General features: G+C 36.1%; 1 protein-coding gene across 1 annotated transcript; it reads left to right on the plus strand.

Moving 5' to 3' along the window:
• Nucleotides 1-4,651: 4,651 nt before the first annotated feature.
• On the plus strand, nt 4,652-6,209 carry LOC120139101. The gene is made up of 2 exons (XM_039154433.1): nt 4,652-4,927; nt 5,201-6,209. The coding sequence occupies exons 1-2, from the start codon at nt 4,652-4,654 to the stop codon at nt 6,104-6,106; spliced, it is 1,182 nt and encodes a 393-aa protein (XP_039010364.1). The 3' UTR covers nt 6,107-6,209.
• Nucleotides 6,210-18,096: the final 11,887 nt, after the last annotated feature.

Genomic DNA, 18,096 nt, shown 5'->3' on the forward strand with positions numbered 1-18,096 from the left:
TCTAGCATGGAAATCCATACTGGTATGAATTCGAGTGGACTCAGGTCGACCCTTCGGACTTCTGCGAAGCATTGGATTTGGTAGCCATTCATCATGATCTTTTTTGGGTCAATATGATTCATTCGGGATCTGTCTGAACGCATAGCTGTAGACATTTAATATCCTACGTAGGTGGAAGCATTCATCAACATAAGTGTATGCGCGTACACCAGAATACATACATGCAGCGACTGCATGAGCACATGGATATTTCCATGCCTGAAAATGACCACAATCACACCATTTGTGTCGTAAATCAACTCTAAATGTTTGGTCTTCTCATCCGACGTTACGACGTATGCACGACACGACAAAAGTATGACCAACTCGATCGAAATTATGAACAACCATTGATGTTGCCAATCGCTCATTTGCTTCCATTGATTCCACCACTGTAGGAGCCCAAGTTTGACCTCTATTTATGAGACTCCCAATTTCCTTACCTTTGTCCGACCAAACTTTAGCCAATCTAAAGTACGTCTCTTTCACCACACTCGCTATTGGGAGATGGCGTGTACCTTTTAGTACCGAATTAATGGCCTCAGCAAGGTTTGTGGTCATATGTCCATATCTCCGACCTTCATCGTATGCTTGCGACCATTTTTCCCGCGGTATTTTTGAAGCCCACTTCCAAACACACTGATCATCGTAAAATACCTTCAAATTCTCCAATCTCTTATCAAAATTTGGTCGACGTAGTTCGTATCCTGTTCCATAATATATTTTGTTAAACCGCAATTAAAAAAACCACGTAAAAAATGAACAAATATTGTAAATAAAACTTACCCATGGTGACTATCTCGCTACGAATATGTGCGTTATGAAACTGGTTGATACTATTCTTGCCAATATGACGGATACAAAATGTCGGATATGCATACGGAGGTATCCAACGACTTCCTGGTCGTTCAATTGCCGCCAAAATACCCGTTCCTCTATCGCATATCAAGCAAACTCCATCTTCACGAACGATATATTGACGTAGATTGGTCAGAAAGAAATCCCAAGCCTTTGTTGTCTCTCCCTCAACAATGGCGAATGCAATTGGGAAGATATTTCGCTCACCATCTTGAGCAACTGCCATCAAAAGTACATGCCTATATTGACCATACAACCACGTACTATATACTTGGATCATACGTTTGCAAAATGAAAATCCTTCAATACATGCCTTGAATGCCCAAAATAGTCTATGAAATATTTTCTTCCCTAGCAGAAGTTGACCTTCTTCGTCATATGCGGGCATGGTTTGAGACTTCACTATGGTTCCTGGGATAAATCGCTTCATTGATTGTAGCAAATGTGGTAGCTCATTGTACGATGTATCCAATCTCCATACGTCAGCTTCATTGCCTTCATCTTTGCATTCCACACCTTGCCATATTTTACTTGATATCCAAATTGGCTTCGAATAGATGCAGCTAACACTGAACAAGATATCCTTGGATCCTTTTCAACCATTGCCTTCACGTATTCACATATTACATCAGAGTCCAATAGTCGGTGGTCTTGTTCGATGGAGTTTCGCAAACATGTGTGCGGACCATTGTACCTCGTGATAACCCAAACATCGTGCCTTTGATTTTTCGACACTCTGATCTTCCACTTGCACTCTGGGCCATATTTTACACACTTCGCGTATAGGGTTTTCTGGTTGGACTCTATAACATGGACATCAACATGGCATTTGATGCAGTACTCTTTAATCACCAGCGTAGCTTCAGTTTTTCCTCTGAATTGCACCCCAACTGAAAATTCACCATAATTATCGAATGATTCAGTCATTTGGTACGGAGGTAAATGTGGCATGTCTGGGAATTCAGGTGCCCTCATCGCATCATAGTCTATCTCGTACATGTGAGGAGTAGCTTCATACAGTGCTGGAACTTCATCAATTACACTTCCACCAAAAATATTTTCTTCGTCGCCCAAAACGGGTTCTTCGATTTCTTCATCTTCGCTTGAATCATCGTGAATTTCTCCCCATCGATTTTCAGCGTCAATATCAACAACCAATTCCGGTATGTTTCTCATCTCATACTCTGCTGTTGCAGATGTCCCCCCGACTTCATTTACACTTTCCAATAGTGCCATAAAACTATTCGGGAACATGTATGTCGGCTCCTCAAACTGACTATATAAAGCCATTTCAGATGGATTTTGAGCCACACCTCTTGATGACCCAGAAACATCACATATGTTACGCACATCAACAAATAACTCAATAACTGCTATATTGGTTGACTCATGTAATCCAACCATGGTTCCAATATCATCATCTTCTTCAAGTGGAACTGTAGCATATCTGACTGGGTTGGGGTATATCATAAACCTATACCTCAAGCCATCAACTGCAGCTCGAATTTTTCTTTCTATCTTATGCTTCATTTCTATAAATGTGATGTCTTTTTTGAACATCATATTTATTGGTTTTTCAGACTGAAAAACTACTCCGACCTCATTTTCCATAATCTGTCCATTATAATGGACAATCGTGAAAAAGTTGTTGCTCATTTTCTCTACAAATAAAAAAATAAATTAATTTAGATTAAAATATTAGATAAGATAATTTCATAAAACATTAAATCATTAAATATAATATAATATACTATTATATTAATGATCAAATAAAATTTGTTATTTAACTTGATTAATTGATTGATTACTAATATTACTAATAATGATTTAATAATTATTATTAATCTAATGATTTGATATTTAATGATTTAATAATAATATGATTTAGTCATGATTACTAATAATTATTTATTATAAATATTTAATGATTTAGATTTGATACTAATCATTTAGTAATTATTACTAATAATCATGATTAGTTTGATAATATTTTTTATTTTTTAAAAATATCAAACAAATTTGTTAGGCAAAATATCGTGATAATACGTTGGCCGGATTATTTCATTCAATTAATTTTTACTCCTTACTAATTTATACATACAATATAAATTAAACAAAATATTTTTTTAAAACAACACTAAGTATTTTTAAACACAATATTTTTTTTAAACAGAAATTATCTCGCACAAATTAGTTTATATAATCTAATATAAACTTACTAACTAACTAATTTACACATACACAACAACAAAAAAATGGACAACAAAACATAATAAATTACTCACATATTTATGCCTTCCTCCTTTCCTTTCTTTTCCTTCTTTGTTTCTTTCTTCGAATCAATTTGAACATGGGCAAATGTTGTGGAATAATGCCCTGTATGTGTAAACCGTTTAATTTATTTAAACATCAATAGCTCCCACAAATTAATTTTATATAATCTAATATATTATAATATAACTTAAACTAATAAACTATTTCTTTATTATAATATAACTTAGTTAAAATAACACACTAATTAAGCACTAATTAATTTTTTTATAATAAAACTTCAACTTCAAAGAACAACCTAATATACGTTTAAAGACACTAACAAATTAATTAATATTTTTTTATATTTAATAACTTAAACTAATAAACTAATAAACTAATTTTTTATATAATATAATATATAACTTAAACTAACAAACTAATAATTTATACTAACAAACTAATTAACTAGATTTTAGTTTTACCCTAAACCCTAAACTAACAAACTAATAATTTCATATAATAAACTAAATTAAACAATAAAAAATTACCTCACGAACTATGTTTGATCCTTTATCTTATTTTCTTCTTCTTCATTTTCTTTCTCTCGGCAAAGTTTATATGTGCTTATGCTTATGCTCCTGGTTCTGCTTCTACCCTAAACCCCATATCATTTATATAAAGGAAAAAATCGTTGTACAGAGTCATTAAATTTGACTATTGAAGAAAATAATATTAGGATTGAATCGTATAACTATTGAGCATTGAAAGTCTTCAATTGAACAACAATATTTGCTGCATTTAACAGCTAAATTAACGCTGCAATCATGCAGCTATGGATGCAACGCATGCAGCTACGGATGCAGGAATCTCCCAGCTATGGATGCAACGCATGCATGAGTGATAGGGTTAAAGCTTGGTCGCGATGCAGGAATCTCCCAGCTATGGATGCATGATGAGGGATAGGGTTAGATGAGGGATAGGGTTAAAGTTTGGGCATGCAGGACTCCACAGCTTGGTCGCCGGGACTCCATGGCGACCTACCATGTCGCCGGGACTCCATGGCTACCTACACACTCCCCATGCATGCACGATCTCCCCATGCATGAACCGATCTCCCCGAGCATGCACGATCTCCCCATGCATGCACCGATCTCCCCCCATGCGTGCATGCACCGATCTCCCCCCCATGCACACCATGCAGCTCCCGCTCCTTGGTCGCCCCGAGTGCATGGCGACCTCCTTGGTCGTTGGGCGTGCATGGTGACCTCTTTGGTCGTTGGGCGTGCATGGCGACCTCTTTGGTCACTGTAGAATTAACCCTATCTCAACAAATAATATGTCCAAAGCATTATCTCGTGAAAAAAAAATCGAGAACATTATCTCGTGGAATCAGCCTTCACTTAAGTGTTTGCCCTAACACTCCCATCTTTCCATATCTCACTTTCACCGCCGTTCATCGCTAAAGTGAAACAATTTCATTTTTCTTTCACTGGATCCCCCCATGGAGTCTGAGAACAAGAAAGAGAGACAGATGGAGCTTGAACATATGGGCCATGAGCATCCTTTGGCATTCATCCGAGATCGGATTGTTACAAGTGAAGAAGAAGAAGATTGCTTTGTATGTGAGAAAGCTGTTGAGGGGTGGAGCGACGGCTGCAATGAATGTAAGTTTTATCTTCATAAGGGATGCACCGAGTTAGATTTACTCCCCCTGTTAACCATCCTTTCCACCCCCAACACCCTCTCACTTTCTCCCCAAAATCACATTATGGTGATGGTAAATACGTGTGTGATTTTTGTTGTGCGACATTTCGGGGAATTGTTTATCATTGTGCTACTTGTAGTTTTAATCTGGACATCAACTGTGCTTTGCTTAAATCATCCATGGCTGCAAATTTTCCTAATTCTTTGCATCCTCACCCCCTTGCTCTTCATTCAAAACCATGACGATCATGTCAAATATGATTGTTCCGGATGTAATAAATCATTATCTGGTCCAATTTACCACTGCCCCGATTGTTCCTACCCATCGTACTTTAACCTTCATTAGGAATGTGGTGAACTATCCCTTGAAATTATTCATCCCTATGATCGTAAGCATCCTCTTACACTCTTGCCAAAGCGACCACTTCATCCTGAGGAATGCAGTTGCTGTTTATGTAAAACTCAATGGAGTGGATTTGTTTATTCTTGCTCTCTTTGCCACTTTGATCTTTCAATTGAAGATTTTCCCTCTCCGCGAACAATCACCCATGCAAGTCATGAGCACCCATGGAGTCTTATATCAAGACAAATGTCATTTATTTGTGACTTTTGTGGCACTACTGGAGATCACTCCCCTTATCTCTGTGCTACATGTGACCTTCTTGTCCATAAGAAGTGCATCTCATTGCCACGCAAGATCATGCTAACTCGACATCTTCATGTGCTTTCCCTTTCGTATCCTTTTCAACAAGATGAAGATCTACATTGGACGTGCAGAATTTGTTATGGAGAAGTTGATACGAGGTATGGCAATTACTTTTGTTCTGCTTCTAATTGCAATTATATTGCTCATTCAAATTGTGCAACTAATAAAGCAATTTGGGATAGAACTATTATCTCGGAAGATTACAATGAGGGCTCCATCGAAGCACTGCATGAATTTCCTATCTTAATTACTGATGTTGTTGAACAAATAAGTATAGGAGAGCAAATGGTTGCAAGTGAGATTAAACATGCTTACCATGATCACAATTTAACTCTCACTTTTACGGGTGAGATCAATGATGACAACCAATGTGATGGATGCATGTTGCCTATCTCAACTCCTTTTTACAGTTGTGATCAATGCAAGTTTTTTCTCCATAAAGATTGTGCGGAATTACCTAGAACAATGCAACACCCATTCCACAAGCACTTGCTTACGCTTACAAACTCACATGGAAGGGATGAATATTCGTATTGCAATGCTTGAAATTGTCGATACCAAGGATTTAGCTACCAATGCTATCATAAAGGTTGCCTACGTCATAAAATCAAGTTTGACATTCGATGTATGTTATTATCAGACACCTTGAAGCATCCAAGTCATGAGCATTCATCTTTCTTGTCCACAACTTTGAAGGGAGTTGTAGTGGTTGTCTCAATTTATACTCCTGGGAAAATATTGCATATAGATGTATGAAGCATTATGATTTCAGTCTAGATATATATTGTGCAACACGACCGCTCACTGCTTGGTACAAGTATGACAAACATGCTCTTGTTCTGAGTTATTCTGATGACTCTGATCCTTCTCAATTTTACTGTGATCTTTGTGAGTGTGAAAGGCGACCAATTGACTGGTTTTACTATTGCGATGATTGTGATAATTCACTTCATTCCTCATGTGGTCATGGGGATATCCCATATATGAAGCTTGGAAACCAACTTAGATCTTATCATGGACATCGACATCCTTTAACTATTGTGAAAAACATCTGGAATTGTCCTCCATGTAAGGTGTGTGGTGAGGTTTGCAACGGAAAGGCCCTCAAATGCAAAGAATCTGAATGCAACTTTACTGTCCATTGGGAATGCCGTTATTCCTTGCAACTTGAATGATATTCTGCTGAAGTTTATGAAGCAGAAAGGTGACAACTTCTCAAGTCTGTATATAGTAGCATGCATGTATCTGGTTTGGCAATAATGACTCATGACCTTTGTGTTTCATATCTGCTTTTTCATTATGTTTAAGCACTTGTAGTTTGTTTAGGTACAACATAAATTGTAACAAGGCATGTATGTCATCTGTTTTTCTATTTGATTATTGTGCTATTGTTTCATTAAAAAGAAAATAATGTTGAAATTATAATAATCTAAATAGTAAATACAATGAACCACTGCTGTGTGCTCTGCCACAAGAAATATGAAAAATTATAGTGATATAGATCGTATTAATTTAGAGACGGTAATGAGGGCCAAACTTTTATTTATATCAAGTCCTTTAAAAATCTTTAAAATTTTAATTGTGCCCCTGAATTATTTTTCTTTTTTGAGATTTTCATCACACCTAAAATTTTGAATATTTTGAAATGTCTCAAATTTTTAATTTTTTTATTGTAAATTATGTATTTAATCACTCATCTGGTTTTTTAGTTATGTTTTGGTTACCCAACTATTTTTATTTTTAAAGTTATACTTAATATTTCATTTTGGCTCCGTTTTGATCAACTATCATTAAAAATATACAAAATTATTGACGTGTCGATTTCTTTTCAATTTTTTCAATAACGATATGTCATTTACCTTATGGGGATAACACAATATCATCGTTAATTTTTGCCCTAAAATAAAATGTTGAGGGGCGAAAGTGCTTTAAAAGGTAATTATTTTGTCAAACATTAGTAACTAATTTTATTATTATCCCTAAATTAAACCAAAAGGTGCACAATGAAATTTTAGAGGTACAAAAATAGACAGAAAGATGGCTGAAACATAAGGCAAAAGCAAAATGGAAGAATTAAGGCCTGACCTTGAAAAAGAAACCAAGTCGAAACGAACATGTTACAGTAACAGACGGGTCAAGATCAGCAACAACCAATCCCAGCAAACTCAACAAAACTCAAGATGCATCACCCCAATTAGGGGCAAGCACCACTTCATTTTTCTGCCATTTGAAACCAACAAGCTCCAAGCCATTATAATAAATGGCGCAGACTTAATCTTTTATATAAAGCCTTCTATAATTTGTAACTAAGTAAAATGGTTGGTGTAATGGTTGAGACAAACTAACCGACAGTTTGGTTTTAGAAAATATATGATATTTTTATTTTCATAAAAAATGTTGAAAAAATGTGATTGGTTGTTAATTGGAAAATGATTTATGGAAAATGAAAACAAAAATAAGTGAAAATATAAAAAATATGTTTTCAGTATTTTCATTAAAAGTTTTTTGGAAATTCAAAAAATAAGGAAACATTATATCTAGATTTTTAACTTAACTTACACATGTTTAAATCATTCTAACAATAATTTTTTGATTTAATGGTATCTAAAACCCTCACACTTTTGTAAAAAAGTCAATATGATCCCTAATTTTTTTTACATTCAATATAAACCTTGAATTATATTTTTCAATAATTTGATTTTTTTTTATTTTTATTTAATTTATTGAATATCTTAATAGTTGTTTATATTTTATATTTTTAATTTTTAAAAAATTAATAAGTCTTACAACTTTCTAAAATAATCACTTAAGTTCATCTACCACATCATCGTCCATGGAGTATTGTCACAACAATATTGTGAACTATCACATCAATATTGGAGATTTCCATGTAAGTTAAAGAACTCTCATGTAAACATCGTGACAATCAACACTTGATTCCGTTGTTCAAAGGGTTAGATTATTTTTTTCTAAGTTTGACGATCACATATGGTGCAAAACAAAAGTTCAGGGACTACACTAATTGTTTTTCCCAAAAGTTTGAGGGTCTCAGTTACCACTAAACATATTTTTTATGTTAATGACACTTTTTTGTGCTATTACTTATAACATTTTTTTGTGTATTTTTAAAATTTAATTAATGTCTAGTATGTATTAACATTATATTCTTATTATAAACTAAAATAAATTTTGTGTTATGAAATTTCTTAGCAACATTATTGTTTTATATTTGTATAACTCATATGTTAAATTTATGTAATGGTTTTTAATAATTATAATCTAATTTAATTATTTAATAACTATTTTTTATATCTATTTTAAAAAATTAGATACCAAATATATTTTTAGTATTTTTGTTTGAATTCAAGTTTTCCATTATATTAACCAAACATGTTTTCTTCAAAAAGTTGAAAACGAAAATTATTTTCTAAAAAATCAGAAAATAAAAACAGAATATATTTCCTAGAACCAAATGAACCCTAAGTTTTCTCTAGAATTTTATTTTCTTAAATCAAAATTAAGAAAATAATACTCCACTAGGCGGTGATGATTGAATAAAAAATTATTAAATTTATGATTAAATTAATAAAATATATAAATATTGAGGATTGAATTTATAATTATATTAATTTTTTTTAAGAACCACTCCAACTATTTCATTAAATATTAATGGTTGGTAGCTTAATTGACAACCCTTAAAGAATTAGGTAGTATAATTAAAAAAATTGGAAAAAAAGAATGATCAAATTAAAAAGGCAGTTAATTGGTCACATGTATAGTTTACTCATAAAACTAAAATTACTATTAGTTAAAAAAAAGACTTAATGTAACCCCCAAGACCCGGTCTATGCGTTTCGACTAAGTTTAGTGGATCACATTCATGATTCTTAAAGACATTTTTCCGAAACCGTTATTCAATCAATGTAAAATCATATTTATAAATGACATTTATGAAATTATAATAAATTATACTATATAAAAAAACCAACTCATAATTATGAGAAAAATAACAAGTTAATTTAAACATATTTTAAAAATCCAAATTACGATAAACCAATATAAATTGCAAAAGAGTAATCATTATAAAATCCAATACATTTAAAATAAGGCCCATGTTACCAAAATAGAGTTAACTTGAAAGATAAAACATTACAATAAGATATACTTCAAGAGATATGTTAATCCTCCAAGTGCTCGATCAGGTGTATCTAACCAACAATATCTGAAAGGGGAAAACATTTTCGAAAACTGAGCTAGGCTCATTGTGTCCCAACATTACAATAAAATCATGATAGGTACACTAAACAAATCATAGTCCAGTAAATCTCATAAAAATTATACTGCAGTAAATCCCATAAAAGAGTTACCCTAAGGGAATATCTTAGGGCCTGAGAGCCTACCCAAGTTAGATTTTGGGGTCGTGGGGGCCTACTTAAGAACACATCTTAGGGCCGCAGAGCCTACCTAATAGTCATATTAGGTTCGTAAAATTTTTCAGCTTGATCAGAGCTGTACTTTATAAATTCGTATTCAAAAAATTCAATTGCACCATGACGTAAATTCCATAAATCCATAAACATGGTAATCATATACCATTTCAAAACAAAAATCAGATAGCAGTCATAATCCATAAACTATCACATTAAATCGGTGCATCAATAAAATAGTAACCATAGAATTCAATGTATCATATATTAAAACAAATAAAATAGTTCAGTAATAAATAGGGATCACACCTCGATAATAGGTTCAAATAGTAGATCTACTGATTGCTGGTCTCACTACGCTCTCCTACAGTTTTCAAACCTAATTCATAATAACACTATATTGCTAATGGGTAACGTAATTAATCTCTAAAACCATAAAATTTATAGATCTTACGGTTGAATACTGACACGTGGTTTAACTTATCTAGAGGAGCCGGGTCGAGCTGTCGAACGATCAAGAGAGTCTCTTGTACCTTCAAACATTAAAAATTTATCAGTCCCAAGTCTTACTCAACCATTCAAAACTAAAACTCTTTAGTACATAGCATTTTCCGGGTTTGACTATCAATTTCAAGGCTTTCGAGTCTGAATTTGACCAAACCGATTGCAGAATCGGAATCAGGACGTCGAAAAACATAAGGTATGACTTTTCAAAAATTCAAATTCTTGGTCAAAATCAAAGTCAACGGGTTTGACTGATGATTTGGAGGCTATCGGGTTCGAATTTGGCGAAACGGATTCGGCACGTCGAAAAATGTCAGAATAGGTATACTCAAACAAAATCAAAGGTCGTTTAATGGCCGTTTAAAGCCGATCAAAGTTATGGTCAAAGGGGTTCAATAGTCCACATTCGAAAATTACAAAAATATCACATTTTTTAAAAATAATTACCAAAATATCATTGTTTTAAAAATAATTACTAAAACATCACCGATTTAAAAATAATTACCGAAATATCACCGTTTTAAAAAAATTCCCAAAATGTCATCGTTTTAAAAATAATTACTAGAATGTTACTGTTTTTAAGAAAATTCCCAAAATGTCAGCTTTTTCAAAAAAATTCTCAAAATACTATCGGGTCGGGTCAACGAGTCGGGTCGGGTCAGACCGATCAAGCCGGTCAACATATATCAACCCCCATTTCGAATCTTCCCCACGCGCAAGGGCGGCGCGTAGGGGCACGTGAGACCGCTTTCGGTCTCTAAAAATTCCTGCAAAAATTTCCAAAAATTTAAGTGATTTTGAGTCACTTACCAACCTCAGTTCAAATTTTTGAACGGTGGAGAGCTCGATTTCAACTCGATCGGAATTTTGACCGCTTCACCTCCCTCACGCACAACCACCTACGGAGACAAGGAGGACACCGTCGGACTCGGAACGACACAAGGAACACGATGGTGCGGGAGGTTTCGAAAACCGATCAACGATCGGAGATGAATTTAAGATTTTCCCGGCGGTGGTGCTAAAAAAATATCGAGACTTTGACTCGAAATTCACGTCGTTTGGCAGTGTTTCGCTAAAATTGGTTTACTGGGTTTTGTTCACGGGTTGAAGATGAACACGACCGTGGTTTCAATTTACGATTGGAAGTCGGAAAGCGTCGGAATAGGGCTTGAAAGTAAGGGTGCAGAAGAGTAAAATTTAAGCAATTGTTTCTGGTATGAAACCAGAAAAACACGTTGCACATATTTATGTTTGAAAGCTGCCGACACTCTTTGGCTAAATTCAGGGATTGATCCCTAAATTTTTTTTACTTCTAAAATAACCTACAAGCTTTCATAAATTTTAATTTAGCCACCAAATTTTACCAAATTACATCGATTGAAACATTTTTTTTCTTCAAATTTTTTGGGTTGTGACAATTCTCTCCCTCTACAATAAATTTCATCCTCGAAATTTACCTCATGAGAATAGTTGAGGAAACTGAGCCTTCATTGACTCCAATGTCTCCCAAGTAACTTCAGAGGGGCCTCGATTACTCCATTGAATTTTTACCATTGGAATACGCCTATTTCGAAGAACTTTCTCATCTCTTTCTAAGATATGAATGGGCTCCTCTTCATATGACAAATCAGGCCTCAGCTCTACCTCCTCAACCTGAATAATGTGACTTGGATCTGGACGGTATCGCCTCAACATTGATACATGAAAGACATCATGAATACGACAGAGCTCATTAGGCAACTCAAGCTGATATGCAACAGGTCCTACCCTCTTTAAAATATTAAATGGTCCAATAAATCTTGGACTCAATTTACCCTTACGCCCGAATCTCAGTACTTTCTTCAATGGAGATACCTTCAAAAATACAAGATCTCCAACCTCAAACTGAATATCTTTCCTCCTTTGATCTGTATAAGACTTCTGTCTATCAAATGCCTCTTTCAGACGGCCACAGATCAATCTGGCTGTGTCCTCCGTCTCACGAACTAACTCAGGTCCCAAAGTCTTCCGATCACGCAACTCAGTCCAACAAATCGGGGTGTGACATCTACGCTCATAGAGTGCTTCGTAGGGTGTCATACGAATGCTGGTCTGATAACTATTATTGTAAGCAAATTCAGCCAACGGTAAAAAGTTCTCCCAGCTACCATGAAAATCAATTACGCAACCCCGCAACATATCTTCCAGAATCTGAATCACTCTCTCAAATTGACCATCAGTTTGTGGGTGAAAGGATGTACTATAATCCAATCTTGTTCCCAAAGCCGCATGTAGCGCCTTCCAAAATCTCGAAGTAAATCTCGGATCTCTATCAGAAATAATAGACAATGAAACACCATGCAATTTGACAATCTCCGAAATATACAATCTCGCCAGCTTGTCCAAAGTATAATTTACGCGCACAGGAATGAAGTGAGATGACTTTGTAAGTCTGTCAACAATCACCCAAACTGAATCCTTTTTCAAAGGAGTCATAGGTAAGCCAATAACAAAATCCATAGTAATACGCTCCCATTTCCATTCAGGAATCTTGATAGGCTGTAACAAACCTGATGGATGTTGATGTTCTGCTTTAACTTGCTGACAAGTCAAACACCTAGCCACAAAATCTGAGATGTCCTTCTTCAAGCCGACCCAATGATGCCTCTCTCTCAAATTCCGGTACATCTTATCTCCACCGGGATGCATAGCATATGGACTACTGTGAGCCTCATTAAGAATAATCTGTCTCAACTCAGCATCATCAGGCACACAATATCGACCCTTAAAGCATAAAACTTCATCCTGATCAAGGGCGTAATATGAGCTTGTCCCCTGCTCTACTTGCTCAAAGATGGATAGTAAGGAGCTATCAAGGGGCTGTTTACCTTTAATTTCATCAACCAAAGTCAGCTTAACTTGTAATTCTACTAACAAAGTGCTATCGTCATATAAATTCATCCTGGCCATTAAAGACCTCAACTCCGATACCGCCTTTCGACTCAAAGCATCTGCCACAATGTTAGCTTTACCAGGGTGATAATCAATCACACAATCATAATCTTTTAGAAGCTCTAGCCAGCGCCGTTGTCTCAAATTAAGCTCCTTCTAGATCAGAAGATACTTTAAGCTCTTATGATCAGTGAAAATGTAACACTTCTCTCCATAAAGATAGTGTCTCCAAATCTTCAAGGCAAAAATCACTGTTGCTAACTCCAAATCATGAGTAGGATAATTACACTCATGCGGTCGCAGTTGACGTGACGCAAAAGCCACTACCTTAGCCTCCTGCATTAGAACACAACCAAGTCCTGAATGTGAAGCATCACTATAAACTGTAAAATCCTTCCCGGACTCTGGTTGAATCAACACTGGTGCTTGATTCAAAACTGCCTTTAATTTTTCAAAGCTCTCCTGTTGTGCCTCGCCCCAATCAAACGGCACGTTCTTCCTTAACAACTTTGTCAAAGGAGCAGCAATGATCGAGAAACCCTCGATAAAACATCGATAATATCCAGCCAAGCCCAAGAAACTACGGATCTCAGAGACGTTCTTAGGTCGTTTCCAATTCACAATAGCCTCGATCTTGCTTGGATCAACCTGAATGCCTCGCGCAGAAATAATGTGCCCCAAAAATGACACTTCTTGAAGCCAAAACTCACACTTACTTAGTTTGGCATATAGATGATGCTCTCTCAAAGTCCATAGAACGATCTTCAAATGCTCGTCATGCTCCGCCTCAGTACGAGAATAGATCAGAATATCATCAATAAAGACAACCAAAAATTGGTTCAAATATGGCCGGAACACACGATTCATCAAATCCATGAAAGCTGCGGGAGCGTTCGTAAAACCAAAAGGCATTACTAAGAATTCATAATGACCATATCTAGTGCGAATGGCCGTTTTTGCAACATCGGACCCCTTAACTTTCAATTGATAATACCCCGAACGAAGATCAATCTTAGAGAATACAGTAGCTCCTCGCAACTGATCAAATAAGTGTCAATCCTCGGTAATGGGTACTTATTCTTGACCGTCATCTTGTTCAACTTCCGATAGTCAATACATTACCTTAGCGACCCATCCTTCTTTTTAACAAACAGAACTGGAGCTCCCCAGGGTAAGGTACTATGCCGAATAAATCCTCGATCAAATAATTCTTGCAATTGGACCTTCAACTCCTTAAGTTCTTTTGGAGCCATGTGATAAGGTGCCATAGAAATAGGTGAAGATCCCAGATAAATCTCAATCTTGAACTCTACTTCTCTATCAGGAGGTAACCCAGGCAACTCCTCCGGAAAAACATCAGGAAACTCGTTAACTGTACGAATCTCCTCAATCATGTACAAGGAACCTTTAGTGTTCAAAATACAGGCAATGAAAGTCTCATATCCCTTCTTGATCATACTATCAATTTCCATAGCTGAAACAATATTGGAGAGATAGCCACGCCGTTCACCAATTAACACAACAGTCCGACCATCTGAAGTCTTCAGACTAGCTCGCTTGTATTCGCAATCCAGATTTACCTTGTGTTTATTCAACCAATCCATCCCAAGAATTAGATCAAACTCCTCTAAAGGAAGATCCATAAGATCAGCGAGAAAAATTTCTCCATGAACCTCCAGAGGACAACGCCAAAATACTTTATTCACTAATATTGCCTGTCCTACTAGACTCGTAACCGTAACAGTATTATCAGTGTTCTCGATCAGAATCTGAAGGTTTTGAGATACTGAGCTCGATACATAGGAATGGGTGGAGCCATTGTCCAGCAATGCAAAGTATGTGATAGAATAAATAGTAAATGTACCTGCAATAACTTCAGGCTCATCTCTGTCATCCCGACGTCTAGTGGCATAAACCAAAGTTGGCTGTCTAGCCTCAGAAACTATTGGCCCTATATTCTGCTGAGGTCGGGCTCTACTATCTGTCCTAGACGCTGATCCATGAGCCTTTCCTTGGCTACGATCTCTAATTGGAGTCTGTACAGTACTCTGAGAATGCACAGGAGTCTAAGTAGCAGTCCGCTAAGACGAAGCTAGCTGATGACAATCCCTCCGAAAATGACCACTAGATCCACAATGAAAACATGCTCTGGTCTTCCTATAACACTCTCCCGTGTGCTGTTTACCACAAAAGTTACAATGAGACACTTGAAACGGAACCGATGAACCACCTCTACTAACAGTTGAAGGTGAAGATGCTGCAGGCCTGAAGCGTGTATTGCTTCTCTGAGGGGCTGAAGTACGAGTCCTCTTACCGGACTGTGTGGATGATTCAGTAGGCCAAAAGATTTCCTAGATCGCTCCTGATCAACACGCTCTCTACCAGAAGCTAAAGCCTCCATCTCCTCAGCATCCTTGGCTCTGCTCACCAGCACATCAAAAATCTCATCTTGAAGGGAAACAACCTGTCTACGTAGCTCGTATATGAGTTCGAGGGAAAATTTACGACATCGATCTCTATAGGTAGGCACCAGACTGATTTCACACTTTAACAATTTCAAGAAATCTATCTCATACTCTGAAACAGTCTTGTCACCCTGAACCAACTCCTGAAACTGCTGTCGTCTCTGGACTAAGTAACGCTCACCCAGGAATCAGCTCCGAAAGCGCTCCTTAAAGAAATCCCATATCAAACGATCGGTAGGAACACTACTGGTCACGGACTCACCAGGTATGGGCATTTCCATCTAACATCGTTACTGCCCCCCAAATATCTCTTAGTTGGGTCCAAACCCAACTAATCCATACGTCTCTCAGTATCCTGGAACCAATCTTCTGCTTCAATAGGAACTCCACCAAGCTGTCCTCCAAAAGTTCTGACTCCATTGGCAATCAGAGTCTAAGAAATAGGCACCTCGGATCCAATACCAGCAGCTCTAACCGCTCCTTGAATCAACTGTAGAAACTGTTTACCAAAATTCTCATCAAATGCAACTCTGGTAGTATCTGGCTCACTATCAGTTGCTCCCCTGATCGGTGTAGTCATGCCAATACCAGTGGCAGGAGGTAAATTCATCGGGGTCGTAGGAGCATGTTCACCTGTCGGAGGTGGGGGATCTACTCGAATCTCATCGATTGGGTCTGCAAATCTAGCCATTTGACCTCGTCCACGGCTAGTTCGACATCCACTTCTAGCACTCATTTGGGCAGATCTCTAGTTTACTACAGAAGATAAAACTTAAGGTTAGATAAGCACATGGAGTCTCGAACACCATTAAAACCGTAAAACCTTTGAGACATGGCCTTAGTAACTTATTTTGTAAAATATTTCAAACCTGTATTTTCAATTTGGACTCATACACAGTCCGAGGTTTAAAAACCAAAAGCTTTGATACCAATTAAATATAACCCCAAAACCCAGCCTATGCGTTTCGACTAAGTTTAGTGGATCACATTCATGATTCTTAAAGACATTTTTCCGAAACCGTTATTCAATCAATGTAAAATCATATTTATAAATGACATTTATGAAATTATAATAAATTATACTATATAAAAAAACCAACTCATAATTATGAGAAAAATAACAAGTTAATTTAAACATATTTTAAAAATCCAAATTACGATAAACCAATATAAATTGCAAAAGAGTAATCATTATAAAATCCAATACTTTTAAAATAAGGCCCATGTTACCAAAATAGAGTTAACTTGAAAGATAAACATTACAATAAGATATACTTCAAGAGATATGTTGACCCTCCAAGTGCTCGATCAGGTGTATCTAACCAACAATATCTGAAAGGGGAAAACATTTTCGAAAAGTGAGCTAAGCTCAGTGTGTCCCAACATTACAATAAAATCATGATAGGTACACTAAACAAATCATAGTCCAGTAAATCTCATAAAAATTATACTGCAATAAATCCCATAAAAGAGTTACCCTAAGGGAACATCTTAGGGCCTGAGAGCCTACCCAAGATAGATTTTAGGGCCGTAAGGGCCTACCTAAGAACACATCGTATGGCCGCAAGGCCTACCCGAGAATGATCTTAGGGCCGCAGAGCCTACCTAAGAGTCATATTAGGTCCGTAAAATTTTTCAGCTTGATCAGAGCTGTACTTTATAAATTCGTATTCCAAAAATTCAATTGCACCGTGACGTAAATTCCATAAATCCATAAACATGGTAATCATATACCATTTCAAAACAAAAATCAGATAGAAGTCATAATCCATAAACTATCACATTAAATCGGTGCATCAATAAAATAGTAACCATAGAATTCAGTGTATCATATATTAAAACAAATAAAATAGTTTAGTAATAAATAGGGATCACACCTCGATAATAGGTTCAAATAGTAGATCTACTGATTGTTGGTCTCACCACGCTCTGCTACAGTTTTCGAACCTAATTCATAATAACACTATATTACTAATGGGTAACATAATTAATCTCTAAAACCATAAAATTTACAGATCTTACGGTTGAATACTGACACATGGTTTAACTTATCTAGAGGAGCTGGGTCGAGCTGTCGAACGATCAAGAGAGTCTCTTGTACCTTCAAACATTAAAAATTTATCAGTCCCAAGTATTACTCAACCATTCAAAACTTAAACTCTTTAGTACATAGCATTTTCCGAGTTTTACTATCAATTTGAAGGCTTTC

The sequence above is a fragment of the Hibiscus syriacus genome, unplaced genomic scaffold, assembly GCF_006381635.1.
Source record: "Hibiscus syriacus cultivar Baekdansim isolate YM2019G1 unplaced genomic scaffold, ASM638163v2 tig00110722_pilon, whole genome shotgun sequence".
Lineage (NCBI taxonomy): Eukaryota > Viridiplantae > Streptophyta > Magnoliopsida > Malvales > Malvaceae > Hibiscus > Hibiscus syriacus.